Raw genomic sequence first — 16,449 nt, 5'->3', positions numbered from 1 at the left:
CGCCAGACGTCCACCAAGTCGAAGGACCCGACCAGGTCCCTCAACTTCTCCATCGCCGCCGGGCTTCGCAGGGGACCCGAACGGTACCTCGCCTCGAGGGTGCAGTTAAAATCCCCCCCGAGGATGACGCACTCGCCCACGTCGACGGAGCCCAAAAGAGTGGACACTTCTTCGAAGAAGCGCACTTGCTGCGCACTGGTCTCAGGGGTGTACACGTTCACTAGATGGAGCGGCACGCCCCCCAGGCGAACAGTGACCTGGAGCAAGAGGCCCGGCACGTGCTCCTTGACCCCCAAGATCTCCGGCTGAAAATGCGGGGCCAGCAAGATAGCCACCCCGCTGGAATTGTTGGAGAGGTGACCCATGCTGACCCCTCCTTGCCACTCCAGGAGCCACGTGGCTTCGTCTCACGGAACGGTGTGGGTTTCTTGCAGGAAGCACACCGCATACTTCCCGTCCTGAAGGACCGAGAAGTTGTTGAATCTGCGGCGCGCCTCCCTGCTGCCGTTGATGTTGAGGCTGGCTATGGTTATCTTCATGTCAGAAGCATAGTGCAACCTCTACCTACACCTAACGGGGGGAGGAAGCGCAGCCGCTGGTCAGCCGCCACTTCCACAGCAGCCCAGTGAGGAACGTTCTGAGCCGACACAGCTCGAGCGGGTTCACACCCTCGTCCGCGCCCATGATCTTAACGGCGGCGCGGACGGACACGATGAGCAGCGCCAGCTCCGACCACCTGTCGAGGGCCAGCCGGACCTTATTGCGCCGACCCAGGCACGTGGCCATAAAATCCCGGAGTTCCCTTATGGGAATGAGGAGAGACTCGGCAAGGGGCACGAGGTCATCCATCGCCTCGTCGGCGCTGGAGTCCGAATCGCCCTCCGTGCCCAACACCGAGTCCCCATCCTCCTCCAGGGGGTCGTCACCAGCAGCCGACCCGTCCGCCGTGCAGTGCGCAGCGAACGGCTTGGCCACACCAGCCAGCCCCGCCTCCGCCCGGATCCCACCCCCAGGATCGGCGGCAGAGGATTCCTCCCTGGGCTCCCCTAGGGGTGCTGGGCCAGAAGACGGCGGCGGTTCAGAGCTCCCCTCCGCCCCAGACGCCAGAACGACCGGAGAAACCGGGGAGAGAACAATTCCCAGCTCCTCCAGTACGTCCGGCACCAGAGACGCAGCCAGGGGGCCATCCTCCTCCCCGCCACCAACCTCCGACCCAGCGGATGGGGTGTTTTGAATTTAAACCTCTACCAGGTCGAGCAGCCCCTGGGAGATGTCCGGGTCGCATTGGGCAAACTCATTATCCTCGAGCTTGCCCGACCCAGACCCCAGGCCGCCCGACCCGGCGAGGGGTAACGGCACCGATAGAATGTCAATTTCTGCCGCGGGTTGTTCCACGACCCCCCCCACGGGCAGGGTCTCGTCCCCATCCCCGGGAGGCATGCGCCGGACAGACACATCTGTCTCAGCCTCCCAAGGGACAGGCGACCCCTGCCGATGACGACAGCGGCGGGGGGGGTGGCGGGCGCAGTACCCGCGGCGGGCGACGACTCCCCCTGCTCGGAGGGACCTTCCTCCTCCCGGTCCTCCTCCTCTTCCAGGGGGTCGTGCCTTTTTAGCACGGAGGGAGACCTCCATGTCTGCAGAGGCCTCCTCCTCAGCTCCCTCCGGCGGAGCAGGTTTGTCAGGTTCCTCGGGCCTGAGCCCGGCCGCAGGTATTGGCGTTTCCGCTACGGCGGTTGCGACCACAGGCTCGGGCACGAGGCCCCTCCCACTCACGTCCGCCCCGATTAACTCCGCGAGGAGCGCGGGTGTAAGGGGCTCAAGGGGCAAGGGCTGGCCCTCCACGGGGGGACCCGCCCTAAGGTGTTTTGATTTTATCCGCGCCTTCTTTCCAGTCGGACGCGCTACCTCCCCCCCCCCGCCGGAGGCCTTGGTGGCATCAGCCCCCGACGTCAACCGCGCATCATATGTGCTCGACGCGCGGGCAGATCCGGGGGGAGGAGTGGCGGCGGCGCCAGCCTCGGCTGCATGAAATGATCCGGCGGCCTTGGAGGCGGGGCAGTTTTTCCTGATGTGCCCTACCTCCTTGCAGGCATGGCACCACACACCGTCCGACGTCCAAAAGACGCGATAGGCGGTCCCCTCGTGGAGGACGACGAACGCCCCGTCGGTGTTCTCCTCCCGCGCCAGCTGGATAAACAGCTGGCGCCAGAAGGAGAAGACGTGGCGAAGGCTGGCCTCCCGGAAGCCGAGCGGGATGGGTGTGATCCCCGACCTCACCTCCCCAAGTTGACGTAAATGGGGAAGGAGGAGCTCACCAGGAACATAGGGCGGGATGTTGGAAATGACCATCCTCTGCGCGGTGGCCTCGAGAGGATCCACCGGCAGGAAGGTCCCGCCCACGGTGAGCCCCTTGGCGACGGCCAGGGACACCGCCCGCTCCGACCCCAGGAAGAACACAGCCTTCCCATACATTTTTGAGGCCGCGACGATGGCTGAGGGGCCGACAACCCCAGCCATGGCTTTAACGCAGGCCTCAATGGTCATAGTGGGGTGAGTGTAGCTCTTCACCCCAAGCTTTTTTGTTATCAATCTAAATGGTGACGGGGCAGCAGAAGCAGCGGGAGCAGCTGTGGCTGTGGCTGCCACTCCCGCATAAGTCCTGGCTGGCCCCGCCACCGGCGAAGATGCAGTCGCCATTCTGGGGTGTTTTCTAAAAAGGGCTACACTCACCCCAAGTCACAGGCCTGAAGGTGTTAATTGTGGCCTCAGGTATTTTTTGGTCCTCAATTGAGCAGAGGGAGCTGTTTAAATTGAAGGCACACCTCTCCCCCTTATTGATTGAAATTGGGAGAGGGGCCTTCTCCCCTCTGCTCAATAGGCAATAAATAAATAAAGATGAAATGAGGTACCTCAGAAAGGCAGAGAAAGACAAAGAAAGAGAGGGAGGGTGGGTGGGTGGGAAGGAGGGAGGCCGCAAAGGGAGGGTCACCACTCAAGATGGTGGGTGGGTGGGTGGGTGTCGGCAGGGGTGCACTCTCCGATGAAAAATTAAAGTCATTGAAGGTGGTCTTCACCTGGGAAAGCTGGAGATGCCCCAGGCTCAGTCCCACACCAGGTCTTAACGATGTACAATTGGGCTGATCACCTAGGCAGCTCCAGCTAGCCCAGGTCAGGCAATAGGAAGGGGTGCTTAATTAGTGGTGTGTGTGGCCTAGTGTTTTACAAGAGCCACACACACACCCCTTGATGATCCGGCCCTTTTTTCTTCTTTTCTCCCCCCACCTAAAATACAAAGTCTTTGGGAGAGTGCACCAAATGACACCCACCTGAAAGATGATCTTCCCTCCTTCCAAACAGTTGGTGGTTGTTGGTTGTTGGCTGTTTCTCTCCCCTCTCTCCCTCTCCTGAAGTGGAGGCCAATTTGGGGAGGCAGTAATGGAAAGGCCTCTCCCCTGGTTGGTGTTGTTGCTGGCCTCCCTTCTCCTCCTCTGTCCTCTCTCTCCAGGCACCTCAGTTGCTGTGATGATGGTGGAGGTGGAGGTGGTGGTGGTGGTGGTGGTCTATTGATATCCTCCTCTTCCTGGTCAGGAGACCACCACTTTCCACTCTCCACTCTCCTGGTTTGGCTGCTCCTTCTCCTCCTGCTGACTGAGGCAGCTGCACAGCCAGCAATGCTGAGAATGAGGTCTGAACAGGAGGGTAACGTCAGACTGAAATACAGAAGCCTGCTAGGGCCTTTTATACAGGGGTGGTCACTGCCGGTACTGCAGTCTAAAACCAGTTCTTCCCTTAAAGGTACATACACAACAATTCCTCCCCTTTTAGATAAACAGTACATAACATTCATTTAACAACTAAATAATAACTAATTACAATTACAATTTTCTGGGTACCATATACATCAACTGAAATAATCATTTATAAGTTCAGTCTTTGAGGAGGCTTCCTAATCCTGACTGGATAGCGCCTTTCCCGAGTATCCTGTTCTTGTGGTGGAGTCGATTCTGGCTCATTGTCATTGGTTGGTTCGTCAGCTTCCAATACCACTGCTTCCGAGGTAGACGCAATCTGTACTTCGGCCTCATTACCAGGTGCACATGCTCGTGGTATAGGTTTGGCTTGTTCCTGAGACTCCAGAATCTGGTCAGCATGGCGTCTCACGATGCTCTCTCCAACGTCCACTGTGTACATTAGTGGTCCCTGCTGTGTGCATATCGTTCCGGGCTGCCATTTTTCTGTTCGGTAGTCATGGGCCAAGACTGGTTGCCCTATCTTGAAGCTCCTGGTTGGCCTCTCGTTAATGTGCTGGAATTGCTTATCCTCAACATCTCGTCTTATGTTTGGTTTGAGCAAATCCAGGCGACATCTTAGCCATCAGTTGAAGAACATTATGGCTGGAGCTTAGTTGGTGACTGCATGTGTCGCATTTCGGTAAGCAAACAAGAAATTATCTACCTTGTGTTGTAGTGGTATGTCGTCGTTATACATCGCCTTTATTGCCTTTTTAAAGGTCTGAACAAACCTTTCAGCCAATCCATTTGTGGCTGGATGATATGGGACAGATGTGTAATGTTTCACCCCATTATTCCTCAGAAACCTCCGGAAATCCTCAGACACAAACTGTGGCCCATTGTCGGAGCAAATCTGTTCTGGCAACCCATTCCTGGCGAAGATGGTCCGTAGGACTGCAATAGTTTTCTCCGTGGTGGTGGAGGACATTTTAATGACCTCTGGCCATTTCGAATGGGCGTCCACAGCGATTAGAAACATTGAGTCCATAAATGGACGAGCAAAGTCAATGTGTACCCGTTGCCATGGAGATGAGGGCCGCTCCCATGGGTGTAGAGGGGCCTGTGGTGGTGCATTTTGGACTTTCTGGCATCCTGAGCAGCTCTTGGTCAGGTCCTCGATTTGTTTATCGATTCCCGGCCACCACACATAAGCCCTGGCTAGGCTTTTCATTTTTACCCCTCCCAGATGACCTTCATGAAGCTCATTGAGCACTCTGTCTCTCAACTTGGGTGGAATTACCACTCGGGATCCACACATCAAGGTCCCCCGGCACACTGACAGCTGTTCTCTCCTTGGCGAGAATGCTGGCAACAGTGAGTCGCCATATGCTGGCCATCCCTTCACCGTCAAATCATAGACCCGAGAGTGTGTCGGGTCATTTCGGGTTTCCTTCTCTATACTTGAGTTTGTAACAGGCAGACATTTGACTATGGTCGCATGGAATATCTCAACAGGGTCCACTGTAGGTGCTTCCTCTACCGTAGGCAACGGTAGGCGCGACAGCCCATCAGCGTTTCCATGCTGCTTCGTACCCTTGTATTCTATGTCGTACTGATGTGCCCCTAGAAAAAGTGACCATCGTTGCAGCCGTTGCGCCATCACCGGAACGCCCTTCTTTGGGTTAAAAATGGAGACCAGTGGCTGATGATCAGTCAGTAGGGTGAATTTCTGCCCGTGCAGATAGTGATTGAACTTCTTCACCCCCCACACCAGGCTGAGGGCCTCCCTGTCAATCTGAGCGTAATTACGCTCGGCTGAGGTTAACGAGCGCGACGCAAAGGCTATTGGCCTCTCTGAACCGTCAAGGAATTTGTGTGACAGCACCGCTCCAATGCCGTAGGGTGACGCATCACATGCCAACCAAATCGGTAGCGTTGGGTTGTAGTGGGCCAATACTTCTTTTGAAGTGATTAGGCATTTACATTCCTGAAAGGAACGCTTACACTCATCACTCCATTTCCATGTTTCTCCAGTTTGCAGCAGGGCGTTCAGTGGGTGCAGAATTGTGGATAAATTCGGCAAGAACTTATGGTAGTAGTTCACCAGTCCGAGAAACGACCTCAGTTGTGACACATTTTCCGGTGCTGGAGCCTTGACTACAGCCTCAATCTTGTCTGGCGACTTATGCAACCCTTCCTCATCAATCATGTGGCCACAATACGAGATTTGTCTCCTGAAGAACTCGCATTTGGGGCGGTTGGCTCGTAGCCCATATTCCTGCAATCTAGTGAGCACCTGCTCCAGGTTGGCAAGGTGTTGACTGTCATTTTCGCCCGTCACCAGGATGTCATCCAAATAACACTGGGTCCCTGGGATCCCTTGCAGAACTTGTTCCATTGCCCTCTGCCAAATAGCCGGGGCTGATGCTACCCCGATCACCAGTCGATTGTACTGGTAAAGGCCTTTGTGAGTGTTTATCGTGAGGTATTTCCTAGATGCTTCTTCCACCTCCATTTGTAGATACGCTTGGGCCAGATCAATCTTTGTAAAACGTTTCCCTCCAGATAGTGAGGCGAAAATATCTTCTATCCATGGAAGTGGATATTGTACTGTGTGCAGGACTGGGTTCACAGTCACCTTGAAGTCCCCACAGATGCGAACCTTCTTCGGCTCCCCAGGCGTGCTGCTCAATGATTTCTTCATTGCAGGAATGATGGGTGTGGCCCACTCGCTCTAGTCCACCTTGGACAGCACAACCAAATGCTCCAGACTCTCCAGCTCTGCTTCAACGGCTGGGCGGATCGCGTAAGGTACCGGTCTGGCCTTAAAAAATTTTGGGTTTGCGTTATCTTCGATCTTTATCGTTGCCTTTACTCCTTTTAGAGTCCCAAGTCCTTGTTGGAACACCTCTTCCGCATCAGATAGAATTTGTGACAGACGTCCAGGTGCGACGTCATCATCCTTTTTGTCAGTCACAGTTAGCACCTGAATGGAATGTCAATCCAATTGTATTTTTCGGATCCATTCACATCCCAATAATGGTGGTCCTCCATCTTGTAGTATATATATATAGTTTCTGTGTTTCCTTGCCGTTATATTTAACTGGCACCCTTATTTTTCCTCTGGGGTAGATCTTTTGCCCCGTGTATGTCTTCAATACAATGGACGTGTCCTTTAAGGGTATGTGTGAGAATAGCCGCTCATAGTCTCGTCGATTCATGACAGTTAGGGCTGATCCTGTATCTAATTCCATCTTTACTTGGGACCCTGCTATCATGAGGGTAACCCGCATAGTTCGGTGATCCTCCTTTGCGATCACGTTGTGTAACTTTAGACAACTTAGTCTCCTGCTCCCGGAGTAGTTATCACTCTCGTGATCTTCCGAACTACCGTCTGTCATTTTGTTTACTTTCTTGTACTTTTCCTTAGTAGTTCTTGTAGTGTTGGTTTTCTTTCCCGACCTGCAGACTCTTGCTATATGTCCCATTTTTCCCACATTGCCTGCATACTTTGTCCTTAAACCAGCAGTCCTTCTGCTCATGGGTTGTTCTGCCGCAGCGATAGCACTTTTCTGCTCCATACGCCATTTCGTTAGTGCTGTATTCTTGTGGTTTCTGTTGTATTTCCGCAGCTCCCCGTGCTGCTGCTTCGTAGGATACTGCCACGCTGAAAGCCTGTTCTAGCGTCAGGTCCTTTTTCCAAAGTAGTCGTTTCTGGGTTCCTTCACTCTGGAGCCCGCAGACAAACTTATCCTGTAAGGTGTCTGCCAGTCCTGCTCCGAACTGGCAGTGCTTCAATAACTTGCGTAGTTCCGTAAGATAGTCAGCATTGCTCTCATCTTTGTGCTGGTTTCTTTTATGGAACTTGAATCTTTCTGCTATCAGCAGCGGTGTAGGGTTTAGGTGTTCCTGTAAGATATTAACAATCTCCTCAAAACTTTTCTCCATTGGTTTAGCTGGGGTAATTAAATTCCGCAATAGGCCGTACGTACTCGCGCCCATCAAATTCAATAATACCGACGCCCTCTTTCCATCGGCCACCTCATTTGCCTTGCAGTACACTTCAATTCTTTCCACATACGTGGTCCAGTCTTCTACCTCGTTGTTGAAAGCAGAGATACTGCCACTTTTCGGCATCTTGGGTGATTTAAAATGGCGCCTCCCGCGCTTTTTCTTCTTCCCCAACGGGATAAAATGGCGCCTCCCGCGCTTTTCCTTCTTCCCCTTGCTGCCACGCTGCTCCTAGTGTTCTACAGGGTAATGGCAGCGACCCGCGGCTTCGGCGCGTCTCACTTTCCTTCCCCCTGTTTATTTTCTCTCCGCTGCCCGGTTCTTGAGCACTGACCGCGCCCTGTGCGCTCCACCCTCTCTTTTTTTTCTTTTCCCGGCGACGCTGCGCGGCCCGTTTTGTAGAGCCACTCGATCGAGCTCGAGCCTGCCGCAGTCCGGAAGGGTCAGCGCACTACCTGCTACCAGCACGATTTGCTGGAACACCTTAACTGGGGAGCCAAGCTCAGCTCTCCACAGCCTCTCCCGCAATTCTCCGAACACCGATGAATCCTTGGGCGGTTGCCCGCGGTCGACGCCCGTTGCTCAGACTTCGACCTCCAAGAAACCTCCTCTCAGGGCGAGATCCCCGTGAGATGATGCAACACTGCAGGTGAGTTCGAACTTACTCGTCGCCACTGTAAAGTCCGCGCCTCAATAATACACGGACTTCGGGAGAACAGTTTAACAGGTACTTTACTGAACGGAGGGTAACGTCAGACTGAAATACAGAAGCCTGCTAGGGCCTTTTATACAGGGGTGGTCACTGCCGGTACTGCAGTCTAAAACCAGTTCTTCCCTTAAAAGGTACATACACAACAGTTATGTTACAACACTGCCTGTACATACATCTGTCTGTAACTAAAAAATGTTTAACCAAAAGTTAAGAAAGCAACAAATGTAATTTCCACTTATTGAGTATATTCAAGGCTGAGAGCGATAGATTTTTGGACTCTAGGGGAATCAAGGAATATGGAGATCGGGCGGGAAAGTGGAGTTGAGGTCGAAGATCAGCCATGATCTAATTGAATGGTGGAGCAGGCCCGAGGGGGCATTATGGCTTACTCCAACTCCTAATTCTTATGTTAAACAGATGTCAAAATTGCAAAATGTAAAAATGAAAAATGCTCAAATATTTTTTGTAATTGTGCAAACATTTGAAAGCTAGGCTGTCCAATTCCCACTGGCAGTTACATGTCTGTGTACTTTTGATAGCTTAGCATTTGTTTTTGGGAGCAGCTGGTTTTGTTTCATTTAATTTTGTCCTTAAAATGTCATGTTACATTCTCCTGAAACAAAAGTAAGTGCATAGGTGGAAGGGTGGGAAATTAACGAACACTCAGTAAATATTGCATGTGGTGTCCAATAGAAATCACTGACTAGCCACAGGTGTGGCTATGGCAACACCGTTTTAGCCACATGCACCAATTCTAGTAGAAAACACCTTGCATACTCTCTCAATACAGGTAAATGGAATGCCACATGTATATTTACTTTACAAACATCTGCCACCATCCAATAACCAAGGAAGTAAAGCACTCACAATGATCAAAAAACACTTGTATACTCTGCTTTTCACCTTCCCATTTTACCAACAAATGCACAAAAAGGTTCAAATACACATGCATACGCCATACAAATGAGTATTGGGATCTCCAAGTAGGGTGTCTGTTACTCAGTTTATTTACTAATCAGAAATGCATTACCCACATCTGGATTCCCAATTAGCCACATGTGGCTAACGTACTGTACAACATTGATCTACATGTGTAATATACCTAGCATGTTATGGAAGATGGAACCAAAGGATTTAATTTGATGGATGTAAAAATTGTAAGGTTTAAGCTGATGTATTTGCGTAGCTTCTCTCTCTCACAAACACACACTGCTGCAAGTCTTCCATAATATCCAAGTTTGAATTTCCTTTATCTTTCTCTCAGAAAGAAGAGGCCACAGTACACTCGCCCATTGTTACACTCGCCAATCTCATGCCATCGACCTCCTACAACTGCAGCGTGACCAGTGTCAGTTATGAACGTTACAGTGCTCCAGTTTTCATCATTGTCTCCACAACAGGTACTCTGTGTAAACACTGGCATTCCTTTTGGTTAGGAACTGCCACAGATAAGATGTGCATTAGGTTTTAGTTACAAATGTGGAGCTTTTGGGCAACAGTAACTCATGCAGTGGAGATCCTGACTCCCAACTTGAAGGCAGGTTCTCTGTTACTCAAACTCGCTTGTATTAGTTGGGGGGAGTGTTACTTTTAAGATTTTATCCAGGCTGACAGATGGAGTATTCAAGGCAATTGTTTACGTCAGCTAGTTAATGCATATATGAACTGCAGCATTGACTAGCCCTGTGCTTGTGACTTCTACACAAGGTGAGTTCCTGATCGAAGTCAGTTTTCCTAGGGCTACAGCACACAGTTTGATGAATTCCAGGCAGTGTTCTGCAATAGGTCGTTGTATATCATTAGCTTTTAGTGTATTCCATTTGATGATTTGAGACTGATCAGTAACACAGTAAGGGTACAGATTAGGATGTAAACTGGACAGTCTGCCTGAGGAAGATGATGTAATGAATGGCAAGCACAAGATAGTTGAGCTGTCTTTTGTACCCTTAACTCACTACACTGCTAAAAAGGGCAAGGCCTTTCCCCAAAGAGAGCAAGATAAAATCAAAAGGTTTATCAACCAGGCCATACTTCACTTCCTGACAGTTGCTTCGAGAGTAGGATGTGCAGAGCCTGGGAGCAGGTTGGCTGCCTATCCTCTGATGCCATACAATTGCGCAATACACAAGGGGACAGAAGAAACCAAAATGTGGTTTAAAAGTAAGATGAAAGTAAGGAGTTATTTTTCTTTATTTTAGTATAAGGTGATCCAATTGAAGGGTGAAGAGGATAGAAAAAACTGACTTCAAATGCAGAAGGCGGCGGCCCACCCCCACCTTCTCAGGGCAACTAGCGCTAGGCAATAAATGCCAGCCTTGGGGGGAGGGATATAGTAATCTGGGATGTTATGATTAAGGTTATCCACCAGGTGGTGCTGTAGCCAATGCTGCTGCTAAGGTCAAGGGTTTGCTTCCTGTTAAGGTCAGCAAAGGTGCAATGCCTGGATGTAGGCCTGCCTGGTTGTTTCGCAGTCGTTTAATAAAGTACTCGTATTAATTCTAATACCTCGCCTCTTCGAGTTCCTTGTCTCACTACATGGAGTTATCACAGAGAACTTTGTACCTTTTATCATAATGTCATGCACAAGTGAGGTGTTTTGACATAATTCACATCACTGCATTGAGTATATTTGTAACAAACTTGAAAGCAGTTTCTAAACACTTTACTTTCATCAAGGCTATGCTCAGCTGAGGAGCAGAATGCCCCAGCTGGCAGTAACAGAAAGGAGATCCTGATTCTCTCTCTGAAATATCTAGTTACAGAAGTGAATTCGAACATGGTGGTGATCTCTGCCCTTGCGATCCTGAGTATCCTACTTATAGGACTGCTGCTGATCACACTCTTTGTTCTGCGCCGTAAGCACTTGCAACACGCCAGGTATGGGGTAACTTGCTCTACGCACTTTTTCCATACATAGATTTGGAGTGGTTGAGTGATTCGAACACTGAGCTCAAGTATAAATAATCATGTTAATATTTTACAGGAATTGCGGCGCAGGAATATTTGTCAATTTTGCCACTTTGGAGAGAGACGGGAAGTTGCCATTTAACTGGTATGTTCAAAGTGGAATGGAGAAGTAAAAGACTGGGTTAGCAGAGTGATGGCCTTTTTGAAGAACTGAAAATCAATTTTAATTGCTGTGCAAGCTTTTCAACCCTGAATCTGTTTGAGCAATGGAAGGCATAATACTCAGAATGACAGAGCACTCTACAGCAAATGTTCAGACGCACACAGAGTTATAATAGACCAAGAAAGTAGGACATAAACTCTCATTGTTTGAAAAGGAAATCAAAATGTTACTGAAGTCTGCAGGAGGTTCATTGCACAGCTTGCAGTTTCAGTGGGGGATTTTTAAAAAGGTTTATTGTGTAGTTACACTCCAAAATTCATCTGGTTTGCATTCAGAATCTTGCTTAGTGTTCCAATATTTAGTTGTCTGCGCCTCTGGTTTCAGTGACCACTTTTGGCAACACCAGTGAATAGATTCTGAAAGTAATGCAAAGTTGAATGTTCTATAATTATTGGATAGTTTCCATGAAAATTTTACTTCATTTTGTTTATATAACCATCGTAAAACCATGGTTTCCAATACAGGTTGAGCGTCCCAAATCCAGGACGATTGGTGGCAGGGGTCCGGAATCCGTAAAATGTTCCGGAATCCGGACACCCTGAGGGAGGCTTACCAAAAGCGCAACCTGGGCCCAGGCATTTCCAGACTCGGCACGTGTTTCTGATGCCCGAGGTCCGGAAATATCGCAACCTGGGCTCCGGCAATTCCAGACTTCCGCTATCAGAAACACGTTCCGAAGTCCAGAAAAACCCAAAAACCAGCTCGGCCTCGGTCCCGAGGTCGCCAGATTCGGGACGTTCTACCTGTACTTGCTATTTACGTGTTGGTTTTTTTCTTGCATTGTGGTAAGGTAGCTGTGGGCAAAATCTTCTCAACACTGGGAAGAAGCAAATAGGGAAACCTGACACCAAGACGACCCTTTCTACAGCAAATGTGTACAGGCTATACTGGGAAGCAGGTCTCCTGCTCATTGCATCGCTTGCAGGTGGATTTTCCCAGTATAAGGTCCAGTTTTTGTATGAGTTTTAACTGTTAAAACCATCCAAATCATCTAAATAAGAAATAGGAGCTGGAGTAGGCCATTTAGCCCTTCGAGCCTGCTCCGCCATTCAACAAGATCATGGCTGATCTTTGACCTCAACTCCACCTTCCCGCACTATCCCCATATCCCTTATTTTCCTACTTCTCTATAGGCACCTGCATGGGTGCTAAGAGGATGCAATCAGTGTTGACGAAGTCGGGGTGTTGGGGAAGGGTGGGAAATTCCTGCTTTTCATTCCTTTAAGAAAAAAAAAAGTTTTTGAGAAAGAGAGAGAAATGTGTTAAGCACTGGAAGAGGAAGAAAAGGAAAGAGGTCTAACCAGCTTATTTTACCCAGACTAGCTGGATTTAGTTTCTGCAGCTTATTCACCCAGGCAAATCCCAGAAATATACACACCACAGCAGATAGCATTCACTTCCTGTAATCATCTCACTTACTTCCCGTCACACTTCAGCTATCGCACTTCATACTTTATGATGTCCTCCTACTCACCATAAGCGGTGCCACTGGGGATCTGCGAGTATGTGTTTATTTGTGTGTTCTGCACAGACAGGTACAATTAGCGAATCAAAAAGATCCTGTTTCTTATTGGTTGGCCACTTAACAGCCATGCGTATTATACTGTCGTCATTACAATAAGGGCAATGAGGCACAACATCCAATTGTCTTTTTAAAGGGCACCATCTCCATTTTGATACCAGTGGCGTTCAGTCAGCCAGGCTAGCGCGCAGTCAACATGTTTAAATTGTGGGGTGAAAAATATATTTTTTGTGAGCTTCTCCTCACATCAGGCTGCTGGGTTAGATTTCATGGCCTGGTCTTGCTAGTAGCTTGGTCTATGCATTGTAAAACTGAGAGCCAGCAAAAGAAAATCCCTCCTGTGGTTAGAAAATTATATTTAGGAAGCTCGCCCAGAGGGAAACCCAGCTCTAGATCTCAAGTAAAAAAAATTAACATGATGTTTGACAGATTTTCAGAGCGAGGGTTTTCTTTGCAGTTTCTGGTAGCCCAGCAATGTATAAGCAGGTACAAACAGAAAGTGACTGTAACCTTGTTTGGTCAATTCTAAGTCAAGTTGAGTTCCTCCCAGTGGTAATCCAGACTCCCCAGTAGTGTGCGTGATGTTTAATAGGAACCAAGTCAAATGTTGCAGCAGAAAATGGAAAAAATAATATAGCAGGTAATATTTTAATTTTGTGTTTGCACGTGTGAATGAAACTATTAATCATATTACTGTAACTTTGTGCTTTACTCTATCTGTATTTCTCATTGTAACGCTATATTAGCTGTGCAGCATGTCTGTGTTACTGCAGAATCTCTATATACTGTACCTAACCAAGTCTTACCTCATGTCTGTTAATCACGGGCAACTGTCTTTTATTAATCAACAGACTCTTTGTCTATATGTGTCTGTGTTGCATTTCCTCAGGCGTAGGAGTATTTTTGCTGTTCTTGCACTGCTCCCATCATGCCTTTGGACTGACTATCTTTTGGCCTTTGGTATTAACCCTTGGTAAGTTTATTTTAATAGTCTTCTTACCTAACGCTTCCTGAGAAATGTTAAAACTAAAAGCACCTCCACTAGGACGTAATGTTCTCGCACATCTGTACGGTGAGAAGCTACTGGCTACAAAATATAGGAGTTCAAAAAGGTATTTGTATTGTATTGCACATGATGTGCGTGTTTGTTTTGTGATTGTGTGTGTGTGTGTGTGTGTGTGTGTGTGTGTGTGTGTGTGTGTGTGTGTGTGTGTCGGGGGTGAGATTAGTTTTAGGATTGGTCAAGAGGAGCAGGAAGAATCAACTTGCAACAGTAACTTGCATTTGTATCGCTGTATCGCGCTTTCAATATAGAAAAACCTCTCCACTCGCTTCACCAGGGGTAATCGGACAAAAATAGATGGCAAGCCAAAGGAGGAGGTATTAGGTGTAGTGACCAAAAGCTTGATCAAAGAGGTTCGTTTTAAGAAGGGTCTTAAAGGAGGAGAGGGAAGGGGAGAGATTTAGGGTTGAAGTTCCAGTGTGCAAAGGCCTAGATGGCTGACAGCACGGCTGCCAATGGTGGGGTGAAGGGGAGGAGATGCACAAAAGGCCTGAATCCAAGGCAGGCAGAGTTCTGGTAGGGTTGTAAGGCTTGTGGAAGTTGCAGAGATAGGACAGGGTGAGGCCACGAAGGGATTGAAACACAAGGATGCGTATTTTAAATTTTGAGTCATGGGGGAACCAAGGAGCCAATGTAGGTCAGTAAGGACAGGGTGATGGATGGACAGGTCAGGATGCGGGCAGTAGAGTTAGGTTCACAATTTAGTATTTTAGCAATAATTAACAGTGTGGGTGAGAGTAGCTCGTCAGTAGGAGAATTCCAGTGGCTTTGTTTGAGGTTAATCCCTAAACTCAAGCTCTTCAGAATGAGCCATTGACTTTGTGCCTGGGAAATGAGAAAAGATACCCAACACTGTTTTTGTTACACTGAGTACATGATGAGCTTTGGTGATGTGGCAACACATGTTGACATTGCACTATGTCTATGTTTGGAAAATTAGCAAAAGGGTTTGACGAACAATTTTATATGCACGCTATGCCATTTAATAGCCCTATTAAGATTGCAGCACTATAATCATTCCCTCTTCCCAATATTGTATGAGGTGCTTTATTTTATTATAACACATTAATGAGGCAGTCTAGTACAAGTTACCACCAGTAATAAAATCAGTGATCTCTCAGCTGGGCTGTCTAAGTAAGCAGCAAGTGGAGGTGAAATAGTAAACTGGAGAAAGTATAAAACCTTTGCTATTTCTCAGTTGAAATAGACCCAAGGGGCCCATGTTCCCTGCTTACTCGGGAGTGGTGCTTTGCAAAGAGACTTGAAGCAGGAGATGAATGACGTAGAAAATGGGGAAGGAAAAAGAAATGTGAAACAGATATATAGCTGCTGATTTCAACTTTTCCACGGTGCTCGTAAATTTTAAGATCATTACAGATGAAGGCGGCCATTGGGCCTATTTTAGTTCGTCCATCCAGAAATACCATACAGACCCTTGGAGTATCTGCTCCTAACTGCTTCTGTCTATCAACTTACCTCCTAACTGGAAATGTCCTCCAGTCAGCAACCTGTCAAGTTCCCTTTAAAAGAACTGCAGGTAGTTTGTTTCAGAGGAACCATAACTATCTGCAGAAAGATATATTTCCTGGCACCTAACCTAACTGCTTGATTTTATACACATACTCCATAGTCCTACCATCGCCATTCATCTCCACGAACCGAACCGATCTGACTGAATCCAATTGCTTCATTGGTTTAAAAAACCTCAGTTACATCATCTCCTTGCCTTTGTTTCTCTAAAGTAAATAGCCCCAACACTTGGAGCCTATCCTAATAACAAAGAGTGCTTAGGCTACATAACATTTGGTCATACCCCTCTGCACATTTTACAGAACCTCAATATCCTTCCTAATGTGCGGGGACCAAAACTGGACACAATGCTCCAAGTGAGGGTGTATAGTGTCTGCAGTGTGCACTATCTACATGATTCACTGCAGCAAGTTGCCATGGCTTCTTTGGCAGCAACTCCTAAACATGCGACCTCCACTACTTAGAAGGTCAAGGGCAGCATGTGCATGGGAAGACCACCACCTCCAAGTCACACACCATCATGACATGGACATATAGTGGTGTTACTTCATTGTCGCTGGGTCAAAATCCTGGAACTCCCTACCCAACAGCAGTGTGGGAGCACCTTCACCACAAGGACTGCAGCGGTTCAAGGCGGCAGCTCACCACCACCACCTCAAGGGCAACTAGGGATGGGCAATAAATACCAGCCTTGCCAGTGACATCCACATCCTGAAGAAACAAAATCTGATTCTCAGTCAATTTTGT

The 16,449-nt window shown here is 48.5% G+C and overlaps 1 protein-coding gene across 4 annotated transcripts in view; it reads left to right on the top strand.

Annotated features, from left to right (window-relative positions):
- ptpro (protein tyrosine phosphatase receptor type O) overlaps positions 1-16,449 on the top strand; it is a 202,106-nt gene that overhangs the window by 159,753 nt on the left and 25,904 nt on the right. For 3 of the 4 annotated variants that reach the window (XM_086010113.1, XM_086010111.1, XM_086010115.1), the window contains exons 14-17: positions 9,722-9,857; positions 11,214-11,334; positions 11,441-11,509; positions 13,999-14,082. In XM_086010113.1, coding sequence (XP_085866239.1) covers positions 9,722-9,857; positions 11,214-11,334; positions 11,441-11,509; positions 13,999-14,082 — 410 coding nt within the window. The remainder of the gene's footprint in view (positions 1-9,721; positions 9,858-11,213; positions 11,335-11,440; positions 11,510-13,998; positions 14,083-16,449) is intronic. The other variant, XM_086010114.1, reaches the window with a different exon arrangement.

Source organism: Somniosus microcephalus, chromosome 17, assembly GCF_052327205.1.
Source record: "Somniosus microcephalus isolate GS21.2 chromosome 17, FLI_Smic_1.0, whole genome shotgun sequence".
Taxonomy (NCBI): Eukaryota; Metazoa; Chordata; class Chondrichthyes; order Squaliformes; family Somniosidae; genus Somniosus; species Somniosus microcephalus.
The sequence above is the reverse complement of the archived record's forward strand: the minus strand, read 5'-3'. Positions and strand labels throughout refer to the sequence as shown.